The 27,094-nt window shown below is 36.1% G+C and overlaps 1 protein-coding gene across 1 annotated transcript; it reads right to left on the bottom strand.

Annotated features, from left to right (window-relative positions):
* Positions 1-15,247: 15,247 nt before the first annotated feature.
* On the bottom strand, positions 15,248-15,949 carry LOC145068223 (secreted RxLR effector protein 161-like). Its single transcript, XM_079015190.1, has one exon. It carries the CDS (start codon positions 15,947-15,949, stop codon positions 15,248-15,250), a length of 702 nt encoding a protein of 233 aa, XP_078871316.1.
* Positions 15,950-27,094: the final 11,145 nt, after the last annotated feature.

Below are 27,094 nucleotides of genomic sequence, written 5' to 3'. Positions count from 1 at the left end.
TTGGTTTAACATATCTTATGTAAAAGATTTTAAGAAATTTGTTTCCGAATCAAAGTCTCGGGTTCGGTTATCAAAGGTTAGGCATATGATATCTAGAATGGAGGAATATATGATCCCTTATCTAATGGACAAGTCATTGACAAAGGTCAGAGTTCATCGACAAGGTCAGAGTTCGACAGAAGCTTTTGAGAGCTATGATTGCCAGTTGATTCCTGAAGTCATACGCAATAATAGTTTTAGACTTATCCAAGTGGGAGACTGTTGGATTAATGTCTAAGTCCATAACTATAATTGGTAAGACTAGACCCGACCCGGCATGGTCCATTTGGGTTGCATGGCATCATGCACTTGGATAGACTAAATGAGAGAAATAAGACACTTATGGTTATTAATATATTATAAGTTCTAGTATATTAATAATAAGAATAATGAGATTATTTAATTAGTATTTATCAAGAATTAATCTAGGATTAATTAAGTGATCAAAAGAAGACTAATTAAATATATGGGTTGATTGTGTAAATCATCCACACTTGTATAGTGGGCTAATGCTCCATGGATAATCAAGTTGGGCTAAAACCCATAGGATGGTTCATGGATTCTCCATGGTGTATTTGAACCCATGGATCCAAGGAAATGGAAAGCCATGACAATTAAGAGTTTACCCTAATTGTAACACTATATAAAGATCACATTCTTGGGAAAAATCGGCACTAGAGATAGTAAGAAAGGGCTAGCCGATTTTCATGAAGTGTAGAATTCTCTCAAGTCATTCCATGTGTATTTGGTGTTGTGTGAACCATTTGAGGTGTCACACTTGGGGCACTAGGCACTCAATCTTCATGAAGACTTTCTACATCAAGAGGTATGTATTATATCTTGTTACATTCATTGTTTTGTATGCTAGATTAGGATAATACCTTGGAAGTTCTTATTTGCATGTATAATACAGAAAAAATAGATCCAAGGTATTTAGGGTTGCATGTACATTTAGGAGTGTTAGAATGCTCATAACCTAAGAGTGGTATCAGAGCCTAGGCTTGTTTTCTTGTTATACCTGCAATAGAAGCTGAAAAAACGAATTTGTTGTTGTCTGATCATCAGACTCGGCGAGTCCATGCCTAAAATGTGATCAATTCGATCCAACTCGCCGAGTTGGTTCATGCACTCGACGAGTTGGACCCCCAGACAGCATATTTTCGAGTTTTTTGGCTAGAAATGGACTAGGAACATTACCCTAAGTTGTTTTTGAACTTATAAACTTGGTTTTGATGTGGTAATGTTCATGCTAATCCATTTTCAAAGATAATTGTCAATAGATTCATGTTTTGTATTAGTTTAAGGTTTAGACTAATTACATGAAAAAGTTTGATTTGAATTATCTTGTTCTTATGAGTTGCTTAGATTGATAGAAAAGTTAATTGAAATAGTTGTTTTCAATCCATTTTAATCTAAGAGTTGAGTATAAAATGTGTTTGTGTAACTTGTCCTCAAGTTACATGAAGAGTCACATTAAAGACTCATAAAACTCATAAAAGTTGGCAATGGTTACAAAATGAAGAGTCTTGTGTCATTGAATAATTTTTTATGACTCCATAACTTGTCCTCAAGTTATGGAAGTTCAAGAGTCACTTCATTAAAGAAAAAATATGTAACCATAATTAAATCCATAAGTTATAAAATAAAGAAAAATTTAGTTCTTTTATTAGTTTAAAGTCTTCCATAACTTGTCCTCAAGTTATGGAACTTGAAGAGTTTTTGGATTAAAACTACTTTAAACACATAAGTTATGGAATTAATTAGTTTTGAATAGTTTCAAAACTTGCCCTCAAGTTTTGGAATTTGTAAAGTTTTCACTTATGAATACTTTAATTCCAAGTTAGCCCTTAGAATTTTAAAAGTTAAAATTCAACCCTTATACTTTATAATATTATAAGTTAATAATATATATATGTATAAGAGTAAAGTCAGTCTTACCGCTAGTACGCCTCATTCACGAAGCCGGTCTATAAGGTGGGTATAAGGTTGTTGCCTATAAAATGGCAACTTAATGGGTGTCCACTCTCACCCACCGCTTGCTTGACTGGTGGAGGGTCGTTAGCCGAACGGGTTTGACAGGACTAGAATTCTTCCTTCATTAAAACTATTAATGATAATACTAAGTAACTAAACTCTTAATAATACCCAATCTTAGTTACTTAGGAAAAATGTGAATAAGGTGCTAACCCATGAAATTACACTTTACACTTTGTCTAAGTCGTTAGTGGAGCGTGTGTGGTTAACCGGCACACTAACTTGGACTTAACAAGGTAGGTAAAGGGTGACTTAATATTTATCATAGTATCGATGGAGCGTGTGTGGTTAACCGGCACATCGATTAAGGGGTAAACACTTAAGGGTATCAAGTAATTTGCATGGTTACTTCACACCTTGTTTTGTGATCCTCGGCATCCCAGTCACAAAACCTGAAGGGCACACTCGAGATTGAAACATGCCTTTGAAAAGTTCAATGAATCTCAAAGATCTAGGAGTTTCAAAACCAATTAAAACCTAATAATACATTTCGTTTATCTTGGTCGAAATTGGTGAATCGTCATTCACCTACCTTCAAATATTTTATAGCTTGGATTACGGCATACCACTTCTAAGTTATAAAATAGTTTGTTGGGTCCTAGCCTTAGTATTTCATATTGGGTGTCATATTAAGGACTTTAAATCAACTATCTTGAATATCTCCCAAAAGATGTCTGGTTTAGACACCTATGATCTTCCCAAATCTCTTGAAACAAGGTTTCCTAATGAAGATGATGTCCCTTGGAAATCATACTTCATTCACCTCCTCTAATTATTCTCCCCAACCCACAAGTTCTTGAAATGTTTAAGGTCACTCAAGCCCTATTGGCAAGGCAAGGTCTAGGTGTGTTCACATCTTGGAGATGTAGTCACATATTGACAAGCCGGGAGAGTTGGGTGTCAAAGTCTTGAGAAAGTTGGTGGTTCAACCACTTTCTAAGTCACATAGTGAGTTCCCTTGGGACACCTATGAAACAGACTATGACAAGACCCTTAATGATCTTATCTATTTGCTAAGATCAACTTCCTAAAACATTATGCACATTGACAATGATGACATTGGATATCCAGTAAAGCATTCTCTTCCCAATGGAAAGGGATCGGCCATAGTCAACTCGGTTGACCAAATGGTAAAGAGAAAAGCTAAGTCTGTGATAGTCTCGTGTACCATTATCAAAGGGTCCATATGTTTGTATTGCCAAAGAAAGGGGCATTGGTTGCGAAGCTGCCAAAATTTACCTAAGGATGTTAAAGTCAATAAGTTTGACTCTACTTCAGGTAAGTCCACTATCTAACTCTGTTAAGTTTCTATTATGAGATTCTTGATACATGATGTGACTAGGTCACATGGTGATGTTTTAAGAATCAAAGAAAAGTGAAGAAACTTAAAGAAAGAATATGCTGAATCTGATGGCTTAGATGGATTTCTATCGCATAGTTTGAAGATCGGATTCTTGAGCTACTTCTTAGGAGTTATGAGATATTGCTTAGGAATAGATAACAACAAGTTTTCATATGGATTGTAAGGATAAGTTTTTCCGCAAAGTTTTAAAATAAAAGAAAATTTTTTATTTTATTTATTTTAAAATATCCTTACAATGGCATTTGAGGAAAAATTGTTGCTTATATGATTCCATTAATAGCAAGAGTGGAAATATGAAAGTGATTCTTTCATTTGTGGTAATGTCTATATTTACCAAATAAGGAAAGATTCTCATCACCCAAGTCTCAATTGGGACCGGAACTTGGAATCATGCAAGTTGTATAGCATGATGAATGAGAACTTTCAAGTTTTGGAAAATTAAGACTAATTACTTGTTCACATAGATGTGTGAGTCAAGTAAAGGACTAAGGGATCGAGTACACATTCTTGTGCACTGGTCAAGTCCACCACAAAAAGATTTTGATAAAACTATTCGTCATAGTTTACTAAAGCACGGTAAATGTGATTATACTTACAAGCTTAAGTGTAATTCTGAGACATTGGAAAAAGGTTCCAATGTATGGCAGAGCGAATAAGAAGAATCAAAATGGCAGAAGGATAAAAGTTTCTCAAATCTGAAAAGATGGGAGAGTACTTTAGTATCAATTTTGTGATCATCTTAATGATTAAGAAACCATAGCACAATTAGTTCTCTAAGGAAATCTTAGTGCATTCTTATGACCAAGAAGAGGAACTTGAATTGTTGAAGTGGTTAAATCAAGAAGATGAGTCATACTTCGTTCCAATACAAGTCTTAGAGTCATACTCCAAGATTGTAACTTGAGTGACATGTCTCAAAAGAAGGTTAAAACACTTGTCAAATGTAAGAGTAAAAGTTTTCTACTCTTGTACATTTGAAATTGGTAAGTTGTGATGTTTTGGATAAAATAAAGACCAACTTAGGCCAATTGTGTGAAGTGTTTATCTTGATTAGAATCCACACTATCTCTTGGATATTTGACAAGGGAGTCTTATAGGTCAAGAGGACAGTGGGAGTCTTAAAGGTCTTGAAAGTCTCAAGAACTAATCAAGAACAAAACCTGAAGGTCTTCCCTAGCACACGACTTGAGGTTTATAACCTATCGTGTTGACATATCTGTGCCCATTCCAGTTAAAGTTGGCTTTGCATATGAGTTCTTAGAGTTCTCAATTGGTTGCACAACTACTTGGAAGCAATGGCAGGCCCTTGAGCTGCCAGGTGGCAAGAAATTAAGATTGAGTTCAATCCATATGGTTTTGGATTTGTCATTATCTTTGTCTTGTGATTATGGTTTTGACAAATTCATTTGGGTAGGAACTCATACACCATATAAATCTAAGTGTCATAAGGTTTCTCTCCGGCACACTAACCTGGACTTATGAGAAGTGGCAAAAAGGTCTAACCATTATGATTACGGCATACCTCTTCATAATTGTTTAGACACACAAGTGTGCTATCTAAGGGAAGATGTATGATTTTGATAAAGTTTTATCAAAACAATCTAGTATCAGAAATCTGAACTTTGGTAAGAAATTCAATGAAGTATTGATTTCAAGAAGTCCAGCTGATTTCTGGGTACATGTCAAAGCTAGTGGGAGCATAAGTCTTATGCTAATAATCATCATGTTAGTGGGAGCATGATAATTATGATAAGTATTGCAAGTTAGCAATGTTAATTATAGAAAACAAAAGTTTCAATTGGGAAAAAGTTGTTTTGCTATAATTAAGGGAGAGGAAATTATACTTCATCTCAAATCTATAAGCTTAGATCGTGAGGTTTTAATCATTTAGTCAAGGATATATATGAATTTCATGTTGGAATGGCTCAACATAAGGAAATTCTGTATACGGGTCCATTATTTGCGTTCTAAAATTCGATTATGATTATGGCATCCCTTTTCATAATCTGAATTATGAGAACTTGGCAAATAGAAATGGAAATGTTATAGCAAAAGACTGGTTTAGTCTTTATGTGAGACATCATGAATCGTGTCCCATATGCTTCGGATATAGGATCGATTACATGTGCTATATTCATCCTTTCTAAAATTTTCCAAATGCCTAGGGCATTAAGAAGGGAAAAGGTTTAGAACTAGATATGACTAAAAGGATTAAACCATTGTCGAGAACAATCTATGGTTTACCAAAGATTGGTTGCTCAAGGACAGTTGGAAGTATAGTGATAATTCTAGAAGGACCATATTGACATAATCTGTAAGGAGGCAACTCTTGTTCAGAAGTGATAGTCAAAATGGAATCTGGAAATGTTTCAAAGTTTGAATTTTCAATCTGTTTAAGATTAGGAAACTTAATGCAAGAAGGATGTTTCCAAGGAGATGATCTCCTTTGGAATGCTCTGTAATGTTTGTTGTCAAGTCTTTATGACTTTGTGCATAGTCATTACAAGAGGATCAATGCATATAAGATTAGAATCTAACAGATTTCAGTAAATGACATGAATTTGGAATTCTTGTATTTGCAGTAAGGATTTGGGAGTGTGAAAAGAGAATCATTGAAATTATGTTCAATTGATCTAGTTCACAAAGTAAAGATCATAGACAAACATAGTATGCATACTTGGTGTGTGGCATGACTAGTGTTTAAGAAAACATAGTGTACATGCTTGGAGCATGGGACAACTATTGTTTTAAATTCAAGAATAAAGTTGATAGCTGAAACAATATACAATGAATAATGCGTAATCATATGGTGATAAATAAAAGGTGTCTATTGGATTCAATTATTATTGTGTTTCATTTTGCATGTTTTGACTTCCCGAATAAACTAGGTTATTCTTCCGGAATGACTAAGTTATTCAAACCATCCACAGTCGGTCATATGTTGGAAGTAGATATGAATTAAGACTGTCATGGGTTGGCTTGTAGAGGTCTAAGGTGTTGGACAAAGGGCTACAACACTCATGAGTGCTCATAAGTTCTGAGTATTGGATTCAACCCGCGCTCATTGGAATCACTTCATGGATTTTAATCACGAGTGATCATGAGACGATAATATCTTATATTCTTCAAACCTAGAGATATGAGTTGTTACTATGAGTTGGTTGTACATTGATTGCACGAAAATGCATTTGGTAACTCGGTGCTATAAAACGTGCCTTTGTATATGATTCAACAAGTAGTAGAACAAGCCATATGAGTCGAAGTTTATCCGTTCCTTTTACCTTCGGGATAAAAGCGATATCTGTGGGCCCTCGATGATTTGATGATGACAAATGGAAGTGCTCGGCCGGGCCAGGACTGATTTGATTCGTTCAATTAGCCAGTCGTCATAAATCGGAAATCGGGAAACAACAAATGGACAGAGAGACTGATTATAATCCATGTCTCAGTCCATATGATATCTAGAATGGAGGAATATATGATCCCTTATCTAATGGACAAGTCATTGACAAAGGTCAGAGTTCGACAGAAGCTTTTGAGAGCTACGATTGCCAGTTGGTTCCTGAAGTCATACGCAATAATAGTTTTAGACTTATCCAAGTGGGAGACTATTGGATTAATGTCTAAGTCCATAACTATAATTGGTAAGACTTGACCCGACCCGGCATGGTCCATTTGGGTTGCACTTGGATAGACTAAATGAGAGAAATAAGACACTTATGGTTATTAATATATTATAAGTTCTAGTATATTAATAATAAGAATAATGAGATTATTTAATTAGTATTGATCAAGAATTAATCTAGGATTAATTAAGTGATCAAAAGAAGACTAATTAAATATATGGGTTGATTGTGTAAATCATCCATACTTGTATAGTGGGCTAATGCTCCATGGATAATCAAGTTGGGCTAAAACCCATAGGATGGTTCATGGATGCTCCATGGTGTATTTGAACCCATGGATCCAAGGAAATGGAAAGCCATGACAATTAAGAGTTTACCCTAATTGTAACACTATATAAAGATCACATTCTTGGGAAAAATCGGCACTAGAGATAGTAAGAAAGGGCTAGCCGATTTTCATGAAGTGTAGAATTCTCTCAAGTCATTCCATGTGTATTTGGTGTTGTGTGAACCATTTGAGGTGTCACACTTGGGGCACTAGGCACTCAAGCTTCATGAAGACTTTCTACATCAAGAGGTATGTATTCTATCTTGTTACATTCATTGTTTTGTATGCTATATTAGGATAATACCTTGGAAGTTCTTACTTGCATGTATAATAGAGAAAACATAGATCCAAGGTATTTAGGGTTGCATGTACACTTAGGAGTGTTAGAATGCTCATAACCCAACAGTTATTTGATGGTATCTTTTTTGTTGATCAATATCGATTTAAAAAGGATATATTGTTTTAGCATCGAGAATTTGCTACATTTGAGAAAATTGGGTTTTTGAGAGTTTCTATCTTGCGGGATTAAGATATCTTCTTTTGTGAAAAACGGTTAAAAACAGATCAAGGATCTTTTGATGTTTGTTTTGAAATAACTATTTGGTTGAAAAGTTTGTTTGAAAAATACAAAATGTAGAGTATTTTGTTTTGTATGTTATTTCTTCGGTGAATGATTTGGCTTTCTTGTTGATTCGTCTTTGTCTAGATTTGTCTTTGAAGACTGGATGTGGATAGATCTTTTTTTTTCTTTGATAAGTGATTGTTGAAATCCTTTTTGTTTCATCCTTTCTTGTTGATGATCACGAAATCTCGAGAGTTCATTTTTGGTTGGCTTATATCTAGGTGGGGATTGGTGGCATAAAAGACAGTTTTTCTAGTATGTAGGAAATGAATGTATCGTCCCTGATCATTTTGGTATATAAGAAAAAATGAGAACGTGACAAGGTGTAATCGGATATACCTTATAAGCAATAGTGACACACCTAAGCTCACAGGAAATGAATTCCACAGTGATACAGATTGATGAGGCACAAATTCTCACATGGGTTTTTGTTTTCATTTGAACCTCCTAACCTTATGTCCCTTTTTAAAATCATCAATAATAAAATAAAATTGAAGGAAATAAAGTTATATACATTATGAAAAGTATGAGATTGGAACCTTCACTCCAATTGAAAATCATTATGACTTAAAATCTTCATCGAGCATAAGCATCTGAAAATTAAGTCAAGAGACGATTAATCACAAGGTTCTATAAAAGGTTATTATGGTAAGTCTTTTATTGTATTTTTGAAGATTTGTTTTTCTTAATGTTTTTGGATGTTTTTTAGTTATTTGAATGTTTTTGGTATTTTTAAAAAGAAAGTAATTTTTAATTGTTTTTGAATTTTCTTTTTGAATGAAAGTAAACACAGTTTTGTACAAACATTCCTAGATGGCCTAGGAAGTATTGAAACTTTATTTCATCGAGTGCCTTAATGAGGACATCGGCAATTTGATCTTCGGAGTTGATGAAGTGTAGTTCTATATGACCCTTTTGGATGTTGTCTTTGATATAGTGATATCAAATGGCGATGTGCTTTGTCATGGATGTTGGAATACTGTCTAAGGCTGCAACTATATTAGGCAAGTATTTGACCCGATTATGCATGGTCCTTTTGGGTTGCTTTCACCATAGCAACTTCACAGGATGATTTATTATGAGAGAATAGATATTATTAATATTATGAGAATAATATAAGGAATAATAATATTGTTATTTGATTAATATAAGTCATAAATTAATTAGTATTAATTTGGTGACTTAAAGAGATTAATTAAATAAGAGGGTATAAACTGTCAATTGTTTGATAGTTTCACCTTGGGCTATAAATCCTTATTGGATAGAGGATGGACGAATTCAAGGGCTTGGGATAGCCTCAAATTCGTCCAAGGCTTATCTAAGGAAAGGATTTGGATTGCTTTAAGGAAACATTATCCAACTAGGGTTTAAGGGTGAAACCCTAGGAGCCTTACAAGTATAAATAGACCCTAGGGCAAGGGAAATCGGCACCTCTGCTAAAGCAAAGAACCCCTGACCGATTTCTAATCCCTCTCCTCTCTCTCAAATCATCTTCCTTGCTAGTTGGTGTTTGTAAGCCATTAGAGGAGTGACAATTGTGACTCTAGAGCTCCAAGACAACAAGATCAAAACAAGAGATTCAAAGGTAAAATTCTAGATCTGATTTTGTATTGTTCTTATACCTAAATAGTCATTAGAAGTCTTGGATTCAAAGCATGTTTAATTTGAGAAACCTAGATCCAAGCATTAGGGTTTTGCATGCGCACATAGGAATGTTCTTATGGCTAAAACCCATAAGTGGTATCAGAGCCTAGATTGGTTTCTACTAAATTATTGTTTGTTTGTTTGAATCTTGTTTGCAAAATTCGAATTTTGTGTTTCTGTGTCATGAACTCTACGAGTCCCATGGTGGAACTAACTTTAGCGAATGGATAAGATACATTCGCACTATTTCTCGCTATGAGGATAAGGAGTAAGTCCTCGATTAGAAGCTCGAGAAAATCAACCCTGAAATCGCTACTCCGGCTGAAATGACCGCTTTTGTAACTCAGGAGCGAGATGCAACGAAGGTACATTGCATCATGATAGCCACTATGAACAACGAATTCCAAAAGTCCTATGAGGACATGTACCCGTATGAGATGCATCAAGACTTATTGGAGAGATACCACCAAAACACGAGACAAGAGCGTTATGAGATTTTCACTAACATGATTTCCGTTAAGATGGGTCATGGAGAGTCTCTTACCGTGCACCTGCAAAAGATGCAACGGTATGTCGACCGTCTTCGCTAGTTAAATGTTGACTTTGGGGAAGACTTGGCGATCGACATGGTGCTTCACTCTTTGCCTCCAAGCTACAATCAATTTAGGATGACCTACCACATGAACAAAGAGGAGGTCACCCTAAGCAAACTCCAAGGTCTCTTAAGGGTCGCTGAGAGCAACTTCAAGGACAAGTCTGTTGCACCAACTCCTAATCCACCCGCTGCTCCTGTCTTGGCTATTGGACAAGGAAAGGGAAAGAAGAGGAAGGCTTCGTCTAAGAACTATCGTAAGGTTAAAGCCCGAGATGGTGCCTCTTCTAGTGGGACCAAAATTGATCCTGCTAAGCCCTGCCCTAACCCAATGTACATGGAAGCCATCAAGGAAGGAAAGATCAAACCGTCTTTCGCAGGTATATACACAATTAAACCTAACGATTCATCTCATGTTATTTCTTGGGTTCTTGATACCGGTTGTGGTTACCACATTTGTTCTAATGTGCAGGGAATAAGAAGAAATAGGGATGTGGAGGCTGGAAGAATAAATCTAATCATGGGGAACAGAAGATCGTCGCCTGTAACCAAGATTGGAGTGTATTCTTTAGTGCTTAGAAATGGTTTAAGTTTAGATTTGAACAATTGTTGCTATTCGCCAGAAATGGCTAGAAACATCATTTCATTTCTTGGTTTGTTTAGACAAGGTTTTAGATTTTCTTTTAATAATGAGAATGGTTCTATTTTGGCTTATCTAAATGGTGTCTTTTATTTTGAAGCTATACCATGTAATGGAATTTATGAAACTGTTATGATTGTTGATAACTTAAGAAATGATGTTTTAAACATAGATTCTTCCAATAGTATGGATAGAGCATCCTTGTGGCATTGTCGTCTTGGACATGTCAACAAGAAGCGCATAGCCCAACTCCAAAAGGATGGAGTGTTGGAGTCATTCGACCTTAGGGAAGATGACACGTGCTTACTTGGAAAGATGACTAACTCACCCTTCACAAGTACGTGTGAAAGGGGTGAGGGTCTATATGACCTAATACATACCGATGTATGTGGACTGTTTAGATCAACCACGAAGGATGGGAACCGCTTCTACGTGACTTTTACCGATGGCTATAGTAGATATGGGTATATCTATTTAATCAAGCAAAAGTCGGAAACTTTTGAAAAGTTCAAAGAGTTCAAGAATGAAGTGGAGAATCAATTGGGTTGGAAAATGAATAGTTTTACAATTGACGCCTCCTAGGACACCGCAGTGGAATGCTATGGCAGAAAGGCGTAATCGAACCTTATTGGATATGGTTCGCTCTATGATGAGTCGTGCTTCACTATCAATCTCTTTTTTGGGGTATGCCTTAGAGACTGCTGCCCATATCCTTAACCGAGTCCCTACTAAGAAGGTTGCCAAAACACCTCACGAGATGTGGACAGGGAAAGCTCCCTCGTTAGCACATATCAAGGTTTGGGGTTGCGAGGCTTTCGTAAGACGAGATACTCACGACAAGCTCGAACCTCGTAGTGAGCGATGTATTTTCATCGGTTTCCCGCAGAAATCCTTTGGATATCTATTCTATAGACCGAAGGAAAATCTTGTCTTCGTTGCAAGGAGAGGAGTTTTCCAAGAGCGAGAACTCATAGGCCAAGGGGATAGTGGGAGGCAAATCGAGCTTGAGGAGATTCAAGAGTCGATAGATGAAGGAACCTCTACCGCTGGCACTCAACCCGAGGAGGAAACTCCGGTTGAACCGATTGACGAGTCCTTACCTCTTAGACGTTCCGAAAGAGTTAGAGTTGAACCCCAGTTTTATGGTTTTCATATTACTACAGAAGGGGACACGTATATTAGTGATGGTACACTAATAAACCTTGATGAACCTAATAGCTATAAGGAAGCCATGGCAGGCCCGAAGTCTGCGAAATGGAAAGAGGCAATGGATAACAAGATCCAATCCATGTATGATAACCATGTTTGGAATATGGTTGATAATGTGCCCGGACGTAAGATCGTTGGCTGTAAATGGATCTTCAAGAAGAAGACCGGCGTGGATGGAAATGTACACACATATAAAGCGCGATTGGTTGCGAAGGGCTTCACTTAAACTCCCGGATTTGACTATGATGAGATCTTCTCACCAGTTGCGAAGATAAAATCTATTAGAGTGATGCTTGCTATTGTCGCATTTAATGATTATGAGATTTGGCAAATGGATGTCAAGACCGCTTTCCTTAACGGAAAGTTGGATGAGGATGCTTACATGGCTCAGCCAGAGGGGTTTGTGGATCTGAAGCATACGAATAGAGTGTGTAAGCTTGAGAAGTCCATTTATGGACTTAAGCAAGCATCTCGCAGATGGAATCTTTGCTTCGATGAGAAAGTCAAAGAGTTTGGATTTGTACGAAGCGAAAATGAATCGTGTGTATATGTCAAAGCCAGTGGGAGTATAGTAAGCTTCCTCGTTCTATATGTTGACGACATATTACTCATAGGAAACGACATCCCGACTCTGCAGGAGGTTAAGTCCTGGCTCGGGAAGTGCTTCGCTATGAAGGACCTCGGAGAGGCTTCTTACATTTTGGGAATAAGGATAGTAAGAGAGAGAAGTAAGAGACTAATAGGACTTAGTCAGAACACTTACTTAGAGTAGGTACTAAAACGTTTTAGTATGGAAAACTCGAAGAAGGGAGAATTACCGATACAAAGTAATGCCAAGTTGAGTAAGACTCAAAGTCCGAGTACCGAAGCTGAAATAGCATAAATGAGCCGAGTGTCATACGCTTCCGCAGTTGGCTCAATCATGTAAGCTATGAATTGTACTCGCCCTGATGTAGCCTTTGCTTTGAGCATGGTTAGCAGATATCAAGGGAACCCAGGCAGAGCCCATTGGATTGCGGTGAAAAATATCCTTAAGTACCTTCGGAGGACGAGGGAATGGTTCTTAGTCCTCGGAGGGAGTGATGACTTGAAGGTGCGAGGGTATAGTGACGCCAGCTTTCAGACCGACAGGGACAGCTACCGTTCGTAGTCGGGCTGGGTCTTTACCCTGAATGGAGGAGCAGTGACTTGGAAAAGTTCCAAACAAGAAACCGTAGCTGATTCAACGTGCGAATCAGAGTACATTGCAGCGAGCGAAGCGTCGAAGGAGGCTATATTGTTGAAGAACTTCATCGGTGTCCTTGGACTTGTACCTGCCATAAAGGAGCCCATGGAGATTTTCTGTGATAATGAAGGAGCGGTTGCCTTGACCAAGGAACCAAGGGATCATGGTAGATCTCGACATATTGACAGAAAATATCACTTTATTAGACATCGTGTAGAAGAAGGACAACTCGTAGTGAAGAGGATATCATCGGAGGATAACCCATCAGATCCGCTTACGAAGGGATTGAGTAGGGTTAAGCACTTGCAGCATGCTAGGAGTATTGGTTGAAGGATGATATTAGCATAGATTAGATAGTATTAGAAATGTGTAATAGATAAATGTAATTAACATTTGATGATTAAATAAAGGAGTTTTATTTATGAGTAATGCTAGTGTCTTATGTTAATTGTTTAACTATTGTTTCATTTTTGCATGTTTTGACTTCCAGAATAATTGAATTTATTAAGAATAATCGAATTATTCAAATTGTCCCCAATCGTTCATATGTTGGAAGTGGATATGAATGAAGATTGTCGTGAATTGGTGCGTAGATTGTCTAAATGGTATTAGACATAGCAAAAGATTGATGCGACGTTCATGAGTGCTTAAGAACTGGTTTTGAGCATTGGAATCACCTTATGGAATATGATATAAAAGGGTGATCGCAAGACGATAATATCATATAGTCTTAAAACCTAGATATATGGTTTGTTATTTGTTAATTGGTTGTACATTGATAATGTGAAAACGCATTGTTGTGTATAGTTGATTAATGAATAAGTAAATGCATATAAGTCGAATTTTATCTGTAATTTTTATCCTAAGAAGGTACAAGCGATATCTCGGCCGCTCGATGATTTGATTTGACTTATGTGTCGGGCCCAGTCAGAACTGAATTGATGTGTTCGATTAAGTTCTATGTCAAATAAATCGTAGATCGAGAAACCAAAATGCTAGACTAATCATTCCATAGAATTGTCAGCATGATATCTTACAGAGGACTGTACGATCCCTTATCTTAAGGACAAGATTGATTAGATCAGAGTTTGACAGTGTCTTTGAGAGCTACGATTGCAAATCAAATTGTACTTGTGCATATAGTTACTAGACTTATCCAAGTGGGAGACTGTTGGGATAGTGTCTAAGGCTGCAACTATATTAGGCAAGTATTTGACCCGAGTGTGCATGGTCCTTTTGGGTTGCCTTCACCATAGCAACTTGACAGGATGATTTATTATGAGAGAATAGATATTATTAATATTATGAGAATAATATAAGGAATAATAATATTGTTATTTGATTAATATAAGTCATAAATTAATTAGTATTAATTTGGTGACTTAAAGAGATTAATTAAATAAGAGGGTATAAACTGTCAATTGTTTGATAGTTTCACTTTGGGCTGTAAATCCTTATTGGATAGAGGATGGACGAATTCTAGGGCTTGGGATAGCCTCAAATTCGTCCAAGGCTTATCTAAGGAAAGGATTTGGATTGCTTTAAGGAAACATTATCCAACTAGGGTTTAAGGGTGAAACCCTAGGAGCCTTACAAGTATAAATAGACCCTTAGGGCAAGGGAAATCGGCACCTATGCTAAAGCAAAGAACCCCTGGCCGATTTCTAATCCCTCTCCTCTCTCTCAAATCATCCTCCTTGCTAGTTGGTGTTTGTAAGCCATTAGAGGAGTGACAATTGTGACTCTAGTGCTCCAAGACAACAAGATCAAAACAAGAGATTCAAAGTTAAACTTCTAGATCTGATTTTGTATTGTTCTTATACCTAAATAGTCATTAGAAGTCTTGGATTCAAAGCATGTTTAATTAGAGAAACCTAGATCCAAGCATTAGGGTTTTGCATGCGCACATAGGAAAGTTCATATGGCTAAAACCCATCAATGGAATGGTTAACGGGATTGTGAAAAATGGCAATTGCACTGGTTGAGTCACAAAATATGGGAATTTGTGAGATTTGGAAGCTATAGTCACATAGTTGAGTTTGCATCAATATGACTTGTGAACAACAGCTGGTGGCAGCGACGTATTCAGCTGTTGCTGTTAATGTGGACACACAAGTTTGTTTCTTTAAAGTCCAACTCACTAGTCTACCTCCTAGGAGTTGATAGCTACCAGATGTACTCTTCCTATCTAGCTTGCATCCTCCATAATCTGAGTTGGTGAAAATGTTCAGTTGAAAATTGGATGTAGCTGGATACCAAAAGCCAAGTTTGGGAGTGCCTTTAAGGTATTTGATGATGCGTTTCACAACAAATACATGGGAATCCATAGGATTTGCTTGGTATCTGGCACAAACACATGTAGAAAACATGATATTAGGTCTGCTTCCAATGAGGTATAAGAGTGATCCAATCATTCCACGATATCTTTTCTCATCAACGGGTTTGCCATTTAAGTCTGCATCGATTTTGTGTCCAAATTCCATTGGGGTTTTTGCGGTATTCGATTTGTCCATTGAAAAGAGAGTGAGTAGGTTTTTGATATAATTCTCTTGGTTGATGAAAATGCCATCAGTTGACTGTTTGATTTGAAGTCCGGGAAAAGTAGTCATCTCCCCAATCATGCTCATTTCAAATTTTCTCTTCATTAGATCTGCAAACTTAACACTTAACGATTCATCAGTAGAACAGAAAATAATGCCATCAACATATATTTGTACGATTAACAGATGTTTATTAAATATTTTACGAAAGAGGGTTTGATCGATTGAACCTCTTTTAAAACATGATTCTTCGGTGTGCTTGTTTCAAGCCATAGATAGATTTCTGCAATTTAAAGCTGTGATTTGGAAGTTTGGGATCTTCGAAACCTGGTGGTTGTTGGATGTATACTTCACGTTCTATCTCTCTATGTAGGAATGCACATTTAACGTCCATTTGGAATACTTTGAAGTTCTTATGTGCAGCATATGAAAGAAAGATGTGAATTGCTTCAATTCTAGCAACTGGAGCATAGGTTTCATCATAGTTGATTCCTTCTTGTTGTGAATATCCTTTGACTACAGGACATGCCTTGTTTCGACAAATGACTCCTTGATCGTCAGTCTTGTTTCTGTATACCCATCTTGAACCTATAACAGTAACATCGGGTGGGGTAGGAACAAGATTCCATACGTCGTTTCTTTCAAATTCTTTTAGCTCTTCTTGCATACCTTTTAACCAGTCTGGATCATTTATAGCAAAATGTATGGTTTTGGGTTCAGTCACGGATAGGAAGGCTCCAAATAAACTTTCATTTGTGGATGCGGCTCTAGTCTGAATGCCTAAGTTGGGATCTCTGATGATTTGGTTTGTTGGATGATTTCTGGTCCACTTTATTAAGCGATTCTCTTCTGTTATAATAATTGGAGTTTCAGTATCCCATTGTTCTTCTCCGGGTGTTTCATCTTGGAATAGCTTTGAAGGTTCCCCCATAAATGATGCATCTGGATTATTATGGCTATTTGGGAACGGGGTGTTCAAAGGAGGATTTGGTGTTTCTTCCAAAGAGGAAGTATGTGTTGGTGGTTCCCTCTCGAATTGAATTGCATCATTTTGGTTTGTTTGTGGAATAACTTCACTGGGTGTTTCTGTAGGGTTAATTGAAGTAGTCAGAAGTTCAGAATTGTAAGCGGTTTTTGGTTGTTCAAAAAGTAAATAAAGATTGATTTCAATGTCTATGTCAGGAGAAGAGGATTGTTGAATTGGATATTGAAAAATATTTTCAATCATTTTTTAACCAAAATGTTCACGATCCAATTTCCTGATATAAAATTCATCAAAATGAACATCGGTACTTTCTTCAATTACTCTAGTACGTTTGTTCAGTACTCGATAAGCAGCTGAAGAAAACGAGTAACCAAGGAAAATTCCTTCGTCTGACCTTGATTCAAATTTTGAAAGGTGATCTTTATTGTTCATTACGAAGCATCGACAACCAAAAATATGGAAAAATTTGATGTTTGGTTTTCGATTGTTGATGACTTCATATGGTGTTTTATGAAGATTTTTATGGATTAAGGAACGATTTTGAGTGTAGCAAGTTGTGGCTATTGCGTCTGTCCAGAAGTATTGTGGCAGATCAGTGAAGATAAGCATTGATCTTGCAGCTTCACATAGAGTTTGGTTCCTTCTTTCGACAATACCGTTCTGTTGTGGAGTGTATGGGGCTAAGAAGTTATTTTCAATTCCTTTGTCTTTGAGAAATGAATCTAGAGTTTTGTTTTTGAACACTAAACCATTATCAATTCGGATTCTTCGAACAGGTCATTTGAGCTTGAGTTCGATTTGTTTAATGAAGTTTATCACATCTTCGGGTGCTTATGATTTTAGTCTTGAGAAAAAGACCCAAGTAAAACGCGAGAAACCATCAACGACAACAAGAATATACTTCTTCCCTTGTATGGTTTGGGTTTTGGCAGGGCCACAATGGTCTATATGCAACAATTCTAGTGGCTCAGATACACTAGATTCTGAGATGCTTTTGTGAATGGATTAGGAAAGTTTTCTTTTTCACATGCGACACAAAGAGTTTCGTTATCATGCTTCAGAAGTGTTAGCCCTCGATCAAGATCATCACCAATCAATTTGTTGATGTACCCAAAGTTTACATGGGAAAGGTGGCGGTGCCAGAACCAACTAATATCTGCTGGGGCTTTAGATAGAAGACATATATCGGGTTTACCATAGATAAGATCCATGTCAAGTGGATACATATTTCTGGCACGGTTTAGAATCAACTATAACATCTTTGTTTTTGGCGTCCATGATCAAGCTTCGTTGTTTGGTAAACAGAACTTCAAGATTGTTATCACATAGTTGAGAAACACCGATGAGGTTGTGTTTCAGGTCATCTACAAAAGCAACTTTCTTTATGGTGAAATTAGCATTTGTTATGTTTCCATAACCCTTGATTTTTGCTGTCATGTTGTTGCCGAAGGTAACATCTTGATTGGTTTGTATAGGTTTGAATTCACGTAAGTAGTTCCGGTTTCCTGTCATTTGCTTGGAGCAGCCACAATCAATATACCATGTATCATCATTGGGTTCTCCAGCATTAAGTACCTGCAATCAGACAGAAGGTTTAGGTACCCAAATCTGAATGGGTCCTGGTTTGTTAGTTGTTATTTTGGATTCTTTGCTTAATGAATTTCTAGCATTTAACCTCGCGTTGTTGTAAGAGTTTGGTTTATGAGGATGGAATGGTTGAGGTTTGATTTGATTTATCAAGTTCACCCAAAATGTGATTTGTTTTTGAAAATCTGTGGGTAGATAAGATCTGTGATTTGGTGAAAGATATCCTAGATGTGAAGGTTTGATTGAAAAGTTTTCTTCATATCTAGGATGTGATGAGTGGTTTTGAAAAGCTTTTTGATGATGATGGTTTGAAGCTTTTGATGGGTTTTGGCTATAAGAACATCCTATGTGCTCATACAAACCCTAATGCTTGGATCTAGGTTTCTCTATTGTACATGCAAATCATCCAAGACTATAAACCCTAGATCTTGTATATGATAATCAATATAACATATGAATTAGGGTTTAGATCATACCTTGATTGTTATGTAGTAATAACAATCACAATTCCTCCTTGTAATGACTTTAGAAAGCTTAGAGTCACAAATGTCACTCCTCTAATGGCTCACAAACACCAAGAGCAAGAGGATGAAGAAGAGAAAAGCATGAGGCTGCCCGAAAACGTGTGGTAACCCTAGACAACAAGTTCACCACGTTTTTGGGGCATAAGGGTTCTTTAAATAGTAAGGCTATTAGGGTTATCTAACAAGGAAACCCTAATTTGGATGCTTAAGCCCTATGCAACCCATGGACTCCTTTCCTTAAAGGCCTAGGACAATTTCTAATGGATTTCCCCATAGAATTCGTCCACCCCTTTAATATGAAGTCCATTAGCTCAATATTCAACTATCATACAATTGACAGTTCAAGTCCATTAAGTTCAATTAATGTCTTTTAGTCACAAACTTAATTACCAATTAATTCTTGACTAATATTAATTAAACAATATGATTTCTCCTTTAATATATTATTCTCATAATATATTAATAAATCATATTTAATCCTTTCTCTCTAAGAATTGTTTTGGAATGAAATATGATTGACTTCTTGATTTAACCATTTCTTCAATTCTTGATTCCTCTTCTTAGACATACAATTGTACTAAGATTTACTTAGAGGATTAATTGAGTTATGGTTCTTAATCATTAAGACATATCATAAAGCATAAAGGTACTTTCTCTTCTTCTTAGAATAGAGAAACTTTTATCTTTCTGCCTACTTGATTCTTCTTATTCGTTCTGCTATTGATTTAAACATTTCAATCAATTCAGAATTACACTTAATCTTGTAAGTATAATCACATTTACTAAACTTTTAGTAAATCATGACGAATATCTTTGTTATTCTTATGGTGGACTTGATCAACACACAACTTTTTGTACTCGATCTCCTAGTCCTTGACTTGACACTTTGTCAATGAATTAGTCTAATTTCCAAATATGGAATTTCTCATTCATCGTGCAACCAAGTTGCATGATTGCAAGTTTATGTCCGATTGAACCTTGGGTGATGAGAAACTCTCCCTATTTGGTAAATTCTTGACATTTCCACAAACAACATAATTGAGAATCACATCCACTTGTTGTACAAATATACGAACATCAATTTTTCATAACGATTTCATTGCAAGGAAAGAAATAAATAAACAAATGAGTCAAACCAAAATTTATTTTATTCATAAAAGCAACGAAAAACATTTGTCCTTACAATGCAAAATCAACTGAAAATTATGTAGTCAAAAAGAAAATTTTCTGACAACTCTATCATAACTTTCTAAGCTCAAAATCTAATCTTCAAATCCATGCGATAGAGATCCATTTCTTTGTGATTAGATTCATCTTGCTCTTTCATCAAGCTTCCTCTCCTTTCACTGATCCTGCAAAACATTCAAATGTAATCTTATCACATCATGTATAAAGAATCAACGAATAGGAACTTAATGGAGTCAGATAGTGGATTTTACCTGAAGTGCAGCCATACTCTTTGACTCTCCCATCTTCTGGACTCTTCAGGCTCCTAGGGCAAACTTGTATCCAACGCCCTTTCTCTTGGCAGCAAACGCATGTCGATTCTCCTAGAACGTCCTCGGAAGCATGGTTGGTTGACTTTCCCAACAAATATGCTCCATTTCTTTGCCAGATCATTTATGATGCAGCAGCAATGAGCATGTAAGTTAGGTCAATGAGGTTATCGTCATGATCCATCATATAATACTTTCTTTTGAACTCATTATATGATTTATGAAGTGACTGCAGAACCCAGTTCACAGCCAACTTATCAGGGAATGACGCACCCAACATTATTAACCTATCGATGTGTGATTTCATTCCTAGAACGTGGGCACACACGGGTTTACCATCTTCATTTTTCATTTCCAATAGGGATTTAGTGACATTGAACCTTTCAATTCTTCGATCTTGTGGGTTAGGGAGAATAATTGGAGGAGGTGGAGGAAGTGAAGTATGATTTATTGTTCCTCGATCGAATCGTGGAATATCATCTTCATGTGGAAAGCTTGCTCCATGGGATTTCGGAAGACCATAGTTGTCGTACTCTGACATCTACAAAACGGGAGAAAAACAAATTCAAGTTAGTTGATTGATTGAGTCCTTAATAAATCACCCAAATGAGATATTAAAGCTAGGACCCTACACAATATTCCACAACTCGGGTGAGGGATGTCGTAACCCAAATTGCAGAACATTTAAAGGTAAGTGAATGACGATTAACTAATTTTCCACCAAAAAAAATGAAAGACTAATTAAGTTTCAAATGCTTTGAAAACTCCTAGATCCTTTGAGATTCATTGAACTTTTCAAAGGCATGTTTAAATCTCGATATGCCCCTCTAGTTTGTGACTAGAATACCGAGGATCACAAAGCGGGTGTGAATAACCATGCAAACTTACATGGTGCCCCCACATGTTACAGTCATCTATTCGATGTGCCGGTAAACCACACTCGCTCCACCGAACTATGACAAACATTGAGTCACCCTTTTCTACCTTTTCTTAGAACCATTTAGTGTGTCGGTAAACCACACACGCTCCACTAACATCTTTGCAAGGGTACAAAGTGTAATTTCATGGAATTGCATCGATTCACTTTTTCCTAAAGTAACTAAGATTGGGAATTTGTAAAACATTTAGTTACTTTTGTACTTCATTATACTTATAATGGAAGATTTTGTCCTATCCTACCCGTTCGGCTAACGACCCTCCACTAGTCAAGAGTGCGGTGGGTAAGAGTGGATACCCATTCAATCGCCATTTTATAGGCAATTTCCTTAAACACCCCTTATAGACCAGCTTCGTGAATGAGGCCTACTAACGGTAAGACTGACTTTTACTCATACATATATATAATGTTAGACTTTTAATGTTATATATAGTATAGGGTGTATTTTACACTTTTAAAATACTAGGTGGTCAAATTTAACAATTATACTTTTAATTCAATTAAATTTTAAAATAATACTTTATGGATTTATTAAACCTCTTTTAATTATACACCTTAATTAATTAATAAAACCATAAGGGTGTGATTTGAACTTTTCAAAACAATATTAGGGTTTTAGAATTTAACATTCCTAAATTAAACTTTTAATCAACCTTTAAATTCCAAAACTTGAGGGCAAGTTTTGAAACATTTCAAAACATTAGGGTTTAGAATTTAAATATACATCAAAATTAAACTTGTAATCAAAATTTAAATTCCAAAACTTAAGGGCAAGTTTTGAAACCTTTTTTAAAACATTAGGGTTTCAACTATTTAAATTTCAAAACAAAACTTTTGAGCTCAAATTTAAACTATAAAACCTAAAGGGGAAAATTGAAACTTTTCATAACACAAGGATCAAATAACAAATAATATAAATTAAACAATTAAATTCATCATTATCTATATTTGACCTAATTTCAATTTCTTGCAAAATAAGTTACCCAATTAATACAAATAATCAAACTTTATCATATAAGGAAGTTATTATCTAATCAATTGGTAATTATCTTTTGTTTAATCAAGGATATACTCATTATATGTATAAAATCGGATTTTAATGACCTAAAATAGATAACGCAAGTATCCATGAGTAAAACAGCAAGAAATCCCGAAATCCCCTCTTTCTGACGCTCGAACTCGCCAAGTACCACACTGGACACGCCGAGTTGAGGCCTACTCACCAAGTACACCGTGGTACTCACCGAGTTCATCAGACAGAATGTCAAAAAACGATTTTGCAACTTGAATAAACACACAATGCATCAATACAATAGAAACCAATCAAGGCTCTGATACCACTGATGGGTTTTAGCTATAAGAACATCATATGTGCTTATACAAACCCTAATGCTTGGATCTTGGTTTCTCTATTGTACATGCAATTCATCCAAGACTATAAACCCTAGATCTAGTATATGATAATCAATATAACATATGAATTAGGGTTTAGATCATACCTTGATTGTTATGTAGTAATAACAATCACAATTCCTCCTTGTAATGACCATAGAAAGCTTAGAGTCACAAATGTCACTCCTCTAATGGATCACAAACACCAAGAGCAAGAGGATAAAGAAGAGAAGAGAAGGAGGCTGCCCAAAAACGTGTGGAAACCCTAGAGAACAAGTTCACCACGTTTTTGGGGCATAAGGGTTCTTTAAATAGTGAGGCTATTAGGGTTATCTAACAAGGAAACCCTAATTTGGATGTTGAAGCCCTAAGCAACCCATGGACTCCTTTCCTTAAAGGCCTAGGACGATTTCTAATGGATTTCCCAATAGAATTTGTCCACCCCTTTAATATGGAGTCCATTAGCTCAATATTCAACAATCATATGATTGACAGTTCAAGTCCCTTAAGTTCAATTAATGTCTTTTAGTCACAAACTTAATTACCAATTAATTATTGACTAATATTAATTAAACAATATGATTTCTCCTTTAATATATTATTCTCATAACATATTAATAAATCATATTTAATCCTTTCTCTCCATAATTTATCCTATCAAGTTGCTTTGGTGAAGGCAACCCAAAAGGACCATGCACCATCGGGTCAAGTACATACCAAAATAGTTATGGACTTAGACACTAATCCAACAGCTTTCTGATGTGATGGTTTTTGATAGTTCCTTGAATGATTAAAAGTAATATCTTGAAAGCGGTGTTCAAAAGGTTTTGGTTTGGAAACCTGTTTTTGAGGTATGACTAAGGGTTGAACTGGTTTCTTTGGTTGGTTCTCAAAAACATTTCGCTTGATAGGTGGGGTTTTAGTGACTTGAATGGATTTTTTGCTTGTTTGTTGTTTCTTGGAGTATTTTTGTCCCAGAGAAGTTTTTCCATCAATTGATGAACTCATTGTAGGAAAAGTACTTGGTATAGAAGTACTACCATCTTCATAAGAGGAATTCTCTCCATTCAAAAGGTTTTTGATTTTGGTGGTTCCGTTGGTATGTTTGATTCGGTATGTTAAAGAACTAACAAAGTCTGTTTTAGAATTTACAACTCTTTTGAAAGACATTTTGGAAACAGTGAAAGCAGTATCATCTGGGATACAGTTGATAACTGTTTCGTAATCTGAATCTTCCTTATTAACAGATGTGAAAAGATCTGGTAGAGTGGATTCAGAGTTTTCACAATTCGTCATGTTTTCCTGTTTTGCTTGTTCAATTTCAAAGGATTCTCTTCCAATTCCTGGTCTGTAATTCATATCAATTTTTCCAGTTCCTAAGGTGTTTGCCTGGGTGAAAATATCATCACTTAGTTTTCTAGCAACTTTGATAGAATCCATATTCCATATCAGTCTTTTATTCTCAGTTTCAAAAGAATTGATTTGTTTTAAAGAATCAATCGGTTTTTTATTTAAAATATTGTATTTGTCAGTTGATTCTTGAAAGTCTTGTTTCATCTGAAGGATTTCCATTTGTAAAACATCTTTTATTTCAGAAGAAATGACTGAATGGGTTTTTTGTTCCAAATCCCTTTTCTGAATTAGGGTCTGATTTAGTTGTTCCTAGACGTGATTATAATCTTCTGATTTTCTTTCAATGTCTCTTTCCAATTTGCTTTTTGTTCTTGTTGATTCTCCAAATTTGCGTTGCAAGGTTTGTAACTCAGATTTGCAAATATCATAATTGACCATTGTGTCATGATATGTTTTGAGATCAGATTCAAGATTCTTCTCAATCTTGGTTATGTGGGTCTCAAAAATTGTTTTGGAAAAACCAAGTTCAGAGATCATAGACCATACCTGTTCTATGACATTGAGAGCTCTTGAAGGTATGTCAACATCAGCTACAAAGAAGAAGTTTGATTGTGCTTCTTCATTGTCAGCTTCGTCATCAGAAGTTGGCCAATATTCCACACTTGGTTCATGGATTTCCATCAATGCTCTTTGTTTTTCTTGGTTTTCCAGTTTCTTCAGTTCATCGGCTCTTTGAGCATAGTATGCTAAGTCTTTGATTTTGGTTTTGCTTTTGGCTCAGCATTCTCTGGCATAGTGATTTGTTCCTTTGAAGTTGTGACAAATGATCACTTCTTCATCACTTTCATCCTTCTGACTCTTAACCAGAAGTCTTTCAGGTGCTTGAGTTTGGTTTGTTGGGAAGGCTGAGAATGGTTTTGTTGGAATCCAAAATTTTGGTTGTTTTGAAAGCCATTGTTTTGATTGTTGTTACCTTGATTTTGGAAACCACTGTTTTGATTTTGAAAACTGTTTTTTGGATTGTGTTTATGACCTGAGTTGGTGTAACAACCCGAAGTTGTCCATCGCCGAAATCCGTTCCGCGCGTAAAAATCTGCCTTTATCGATTCGTCCCGTTTTCGTTTTTGGGTTAAGATATATAAACTATAAGTTTACTTTAATCTCGTAAGTGTTCAAATCCATTTAAAACTAATGAAAATGGCCCAAAATCATTAATTTGAAATTTCTAAATTCTATCCCGTCGAATTCCGGAAACTTAATCGGGTGCGACCAAAAGCCCCGTTTAATGCCGGTATCGGGTAGAATTCCTCTGTGTCCAAGTTTTAGGACCTATTTAAACGTGTTCAAGCTTTCATTTGAAGCTTTTGCTTCATCTCTCTACTCTCTCTCTAACCTCTCTCCTAAATTCAAGTTTAAGGGTCTAAATCTCAAATTTAAGGCTGCTAATCACCAAGGTACCTTCCGTAACTTGTTATGCAACCCCTCTAGCCTTCAAATTCGAGTTTAAAGCATGGATTAGGACCATTATCATGAGTTTACAGACCTAGAACAGTCCTAGGCCGTAAACTCATATAAATGGGGTTTTTGGAGCAACAAAACCCTTCCAAACCACAATTAGACATTAGGTATGGCTAGATGACTTTATGGAATGAACTTAGAATGCCTTAAACCATGATTTCAAGCCTTGTTCATGTGTTTACAGCCCTGTAGCATGATTGGGCCGTAAACACATATAAATGGGGGTTTTTATGCCCTTAAACTCATCCAAAACACCAATAAGGCTTAGATACGACTTGTAGAATTATGGAATTGGCCTTGGAACACCTTGAACATCAATTTAGAGGAGTAAACTTGAGTTTACTACCCAAGAACATGCTTGGGCCGTAAACTCATTAAAATGAGGATTAAACTCCTCTAAATGTGTTAAGATGCCACTTAAACACACCTTAAACCTTAGGATAAATTCTAGAAATGTCTACCATCAATTTAGAAGCCTTAAAACATAATAAAACACCCATCAAAGGAGTTCACGGCCATGAGGGGGGTTCATGGGCCGTAAACTCCAAAAACCATGCCAAAAGTCCCCTAAAAATCCATTCAACGCTTAGGAAAAATCATTGGAATCACATGTGATTGTTTAAGGACAAAAGGCTTTAAGGATTGGATGTGATGGGGGAGTTTACGGCCGTAAACTCCATGTTTACTGCCGTAAATTCCAATAAATGGTCCCTAAGTGAGTTTTAAACCATTCCAAAGTCAAAAATCCAAGCCTAGCATTTATTCCTGATTGTTTTTAAGCCATTTTGCATCCAAAAGCACCCTCCTTGAGTTGACGGCCGTGAACTCATGTGGATGGCGTGTTTAGGGCAGTAAACTCTCTAAGGAGTTTACTCTTTAAGAGTAAACTCCATTCCCTAGTAATTCAAGTCCTTAAATGCCACTAGGGTCCTTCCAAACACTTGTAATGGGGTGTTTCCGCAACTAGAAGTGTATGTCCTTAGCAAATAAATTAATTAAGTCCTAATTATATACAAATGTGTATCATTTCATAATCCCTAGGAATCTTGTGCGTTCGCGAACCCAAAACTGACGTTTATGATCCAAACTGACGCGTTTCTCAACTGGTGAGTTCATACCCCTACCTTTTTCAAATGTTTTTCAATGTTTTTCAAATGTTTTCAGGGGGGGAATACAAGCAAAAGTACAAGGAAATCTTGTCCTTAAACTTATTTTCAGTTCAATGTCTCATTTTATGTATGTTTATAATATCGAAAATCGTGATAACTAATGATTCGAATTTGCAGGGTAAACAGTTAGACTAAAGTCAGATTTCTTTAAAAATTGTTTTAAACTATATTACTTTTTGTAAAAGAAATCATACTAATCATAACTAAGATTAAAACTAAACGAATACGGATACAAATATAACCAATAAGATAGTACGAATACGAATACGAA

Source organism: Lactuca serriola, chromosome 8 (assembly GCF_051521515.1).
Source record: "Lactuca serriola cultivar US96UC23 chromosome 8, Lser_US96UC23_V15, whole genome shotgun sequence".
NCBI lineage: Eukaryota > Viridiplantae > Streptophyta > Magnoliopsida > Asterales > Asteraceae > Lactuca > Lactuca serriola.
The sequence above is the reverse complement of the archived record's forward strand: the minus strand, read 5'-3'. Positions and strand labels throughout refer to the sequence as shown.

Excerpts from the sequence above, each read along its gene's own strand:
- LOC145068223 (XM_079015190.1), bottom strand. The coding sequence starts at position 15,949 with ATGAGCATGATTGGGGAGATGACTACTTTTCCCGGACTTCAAATCAAA.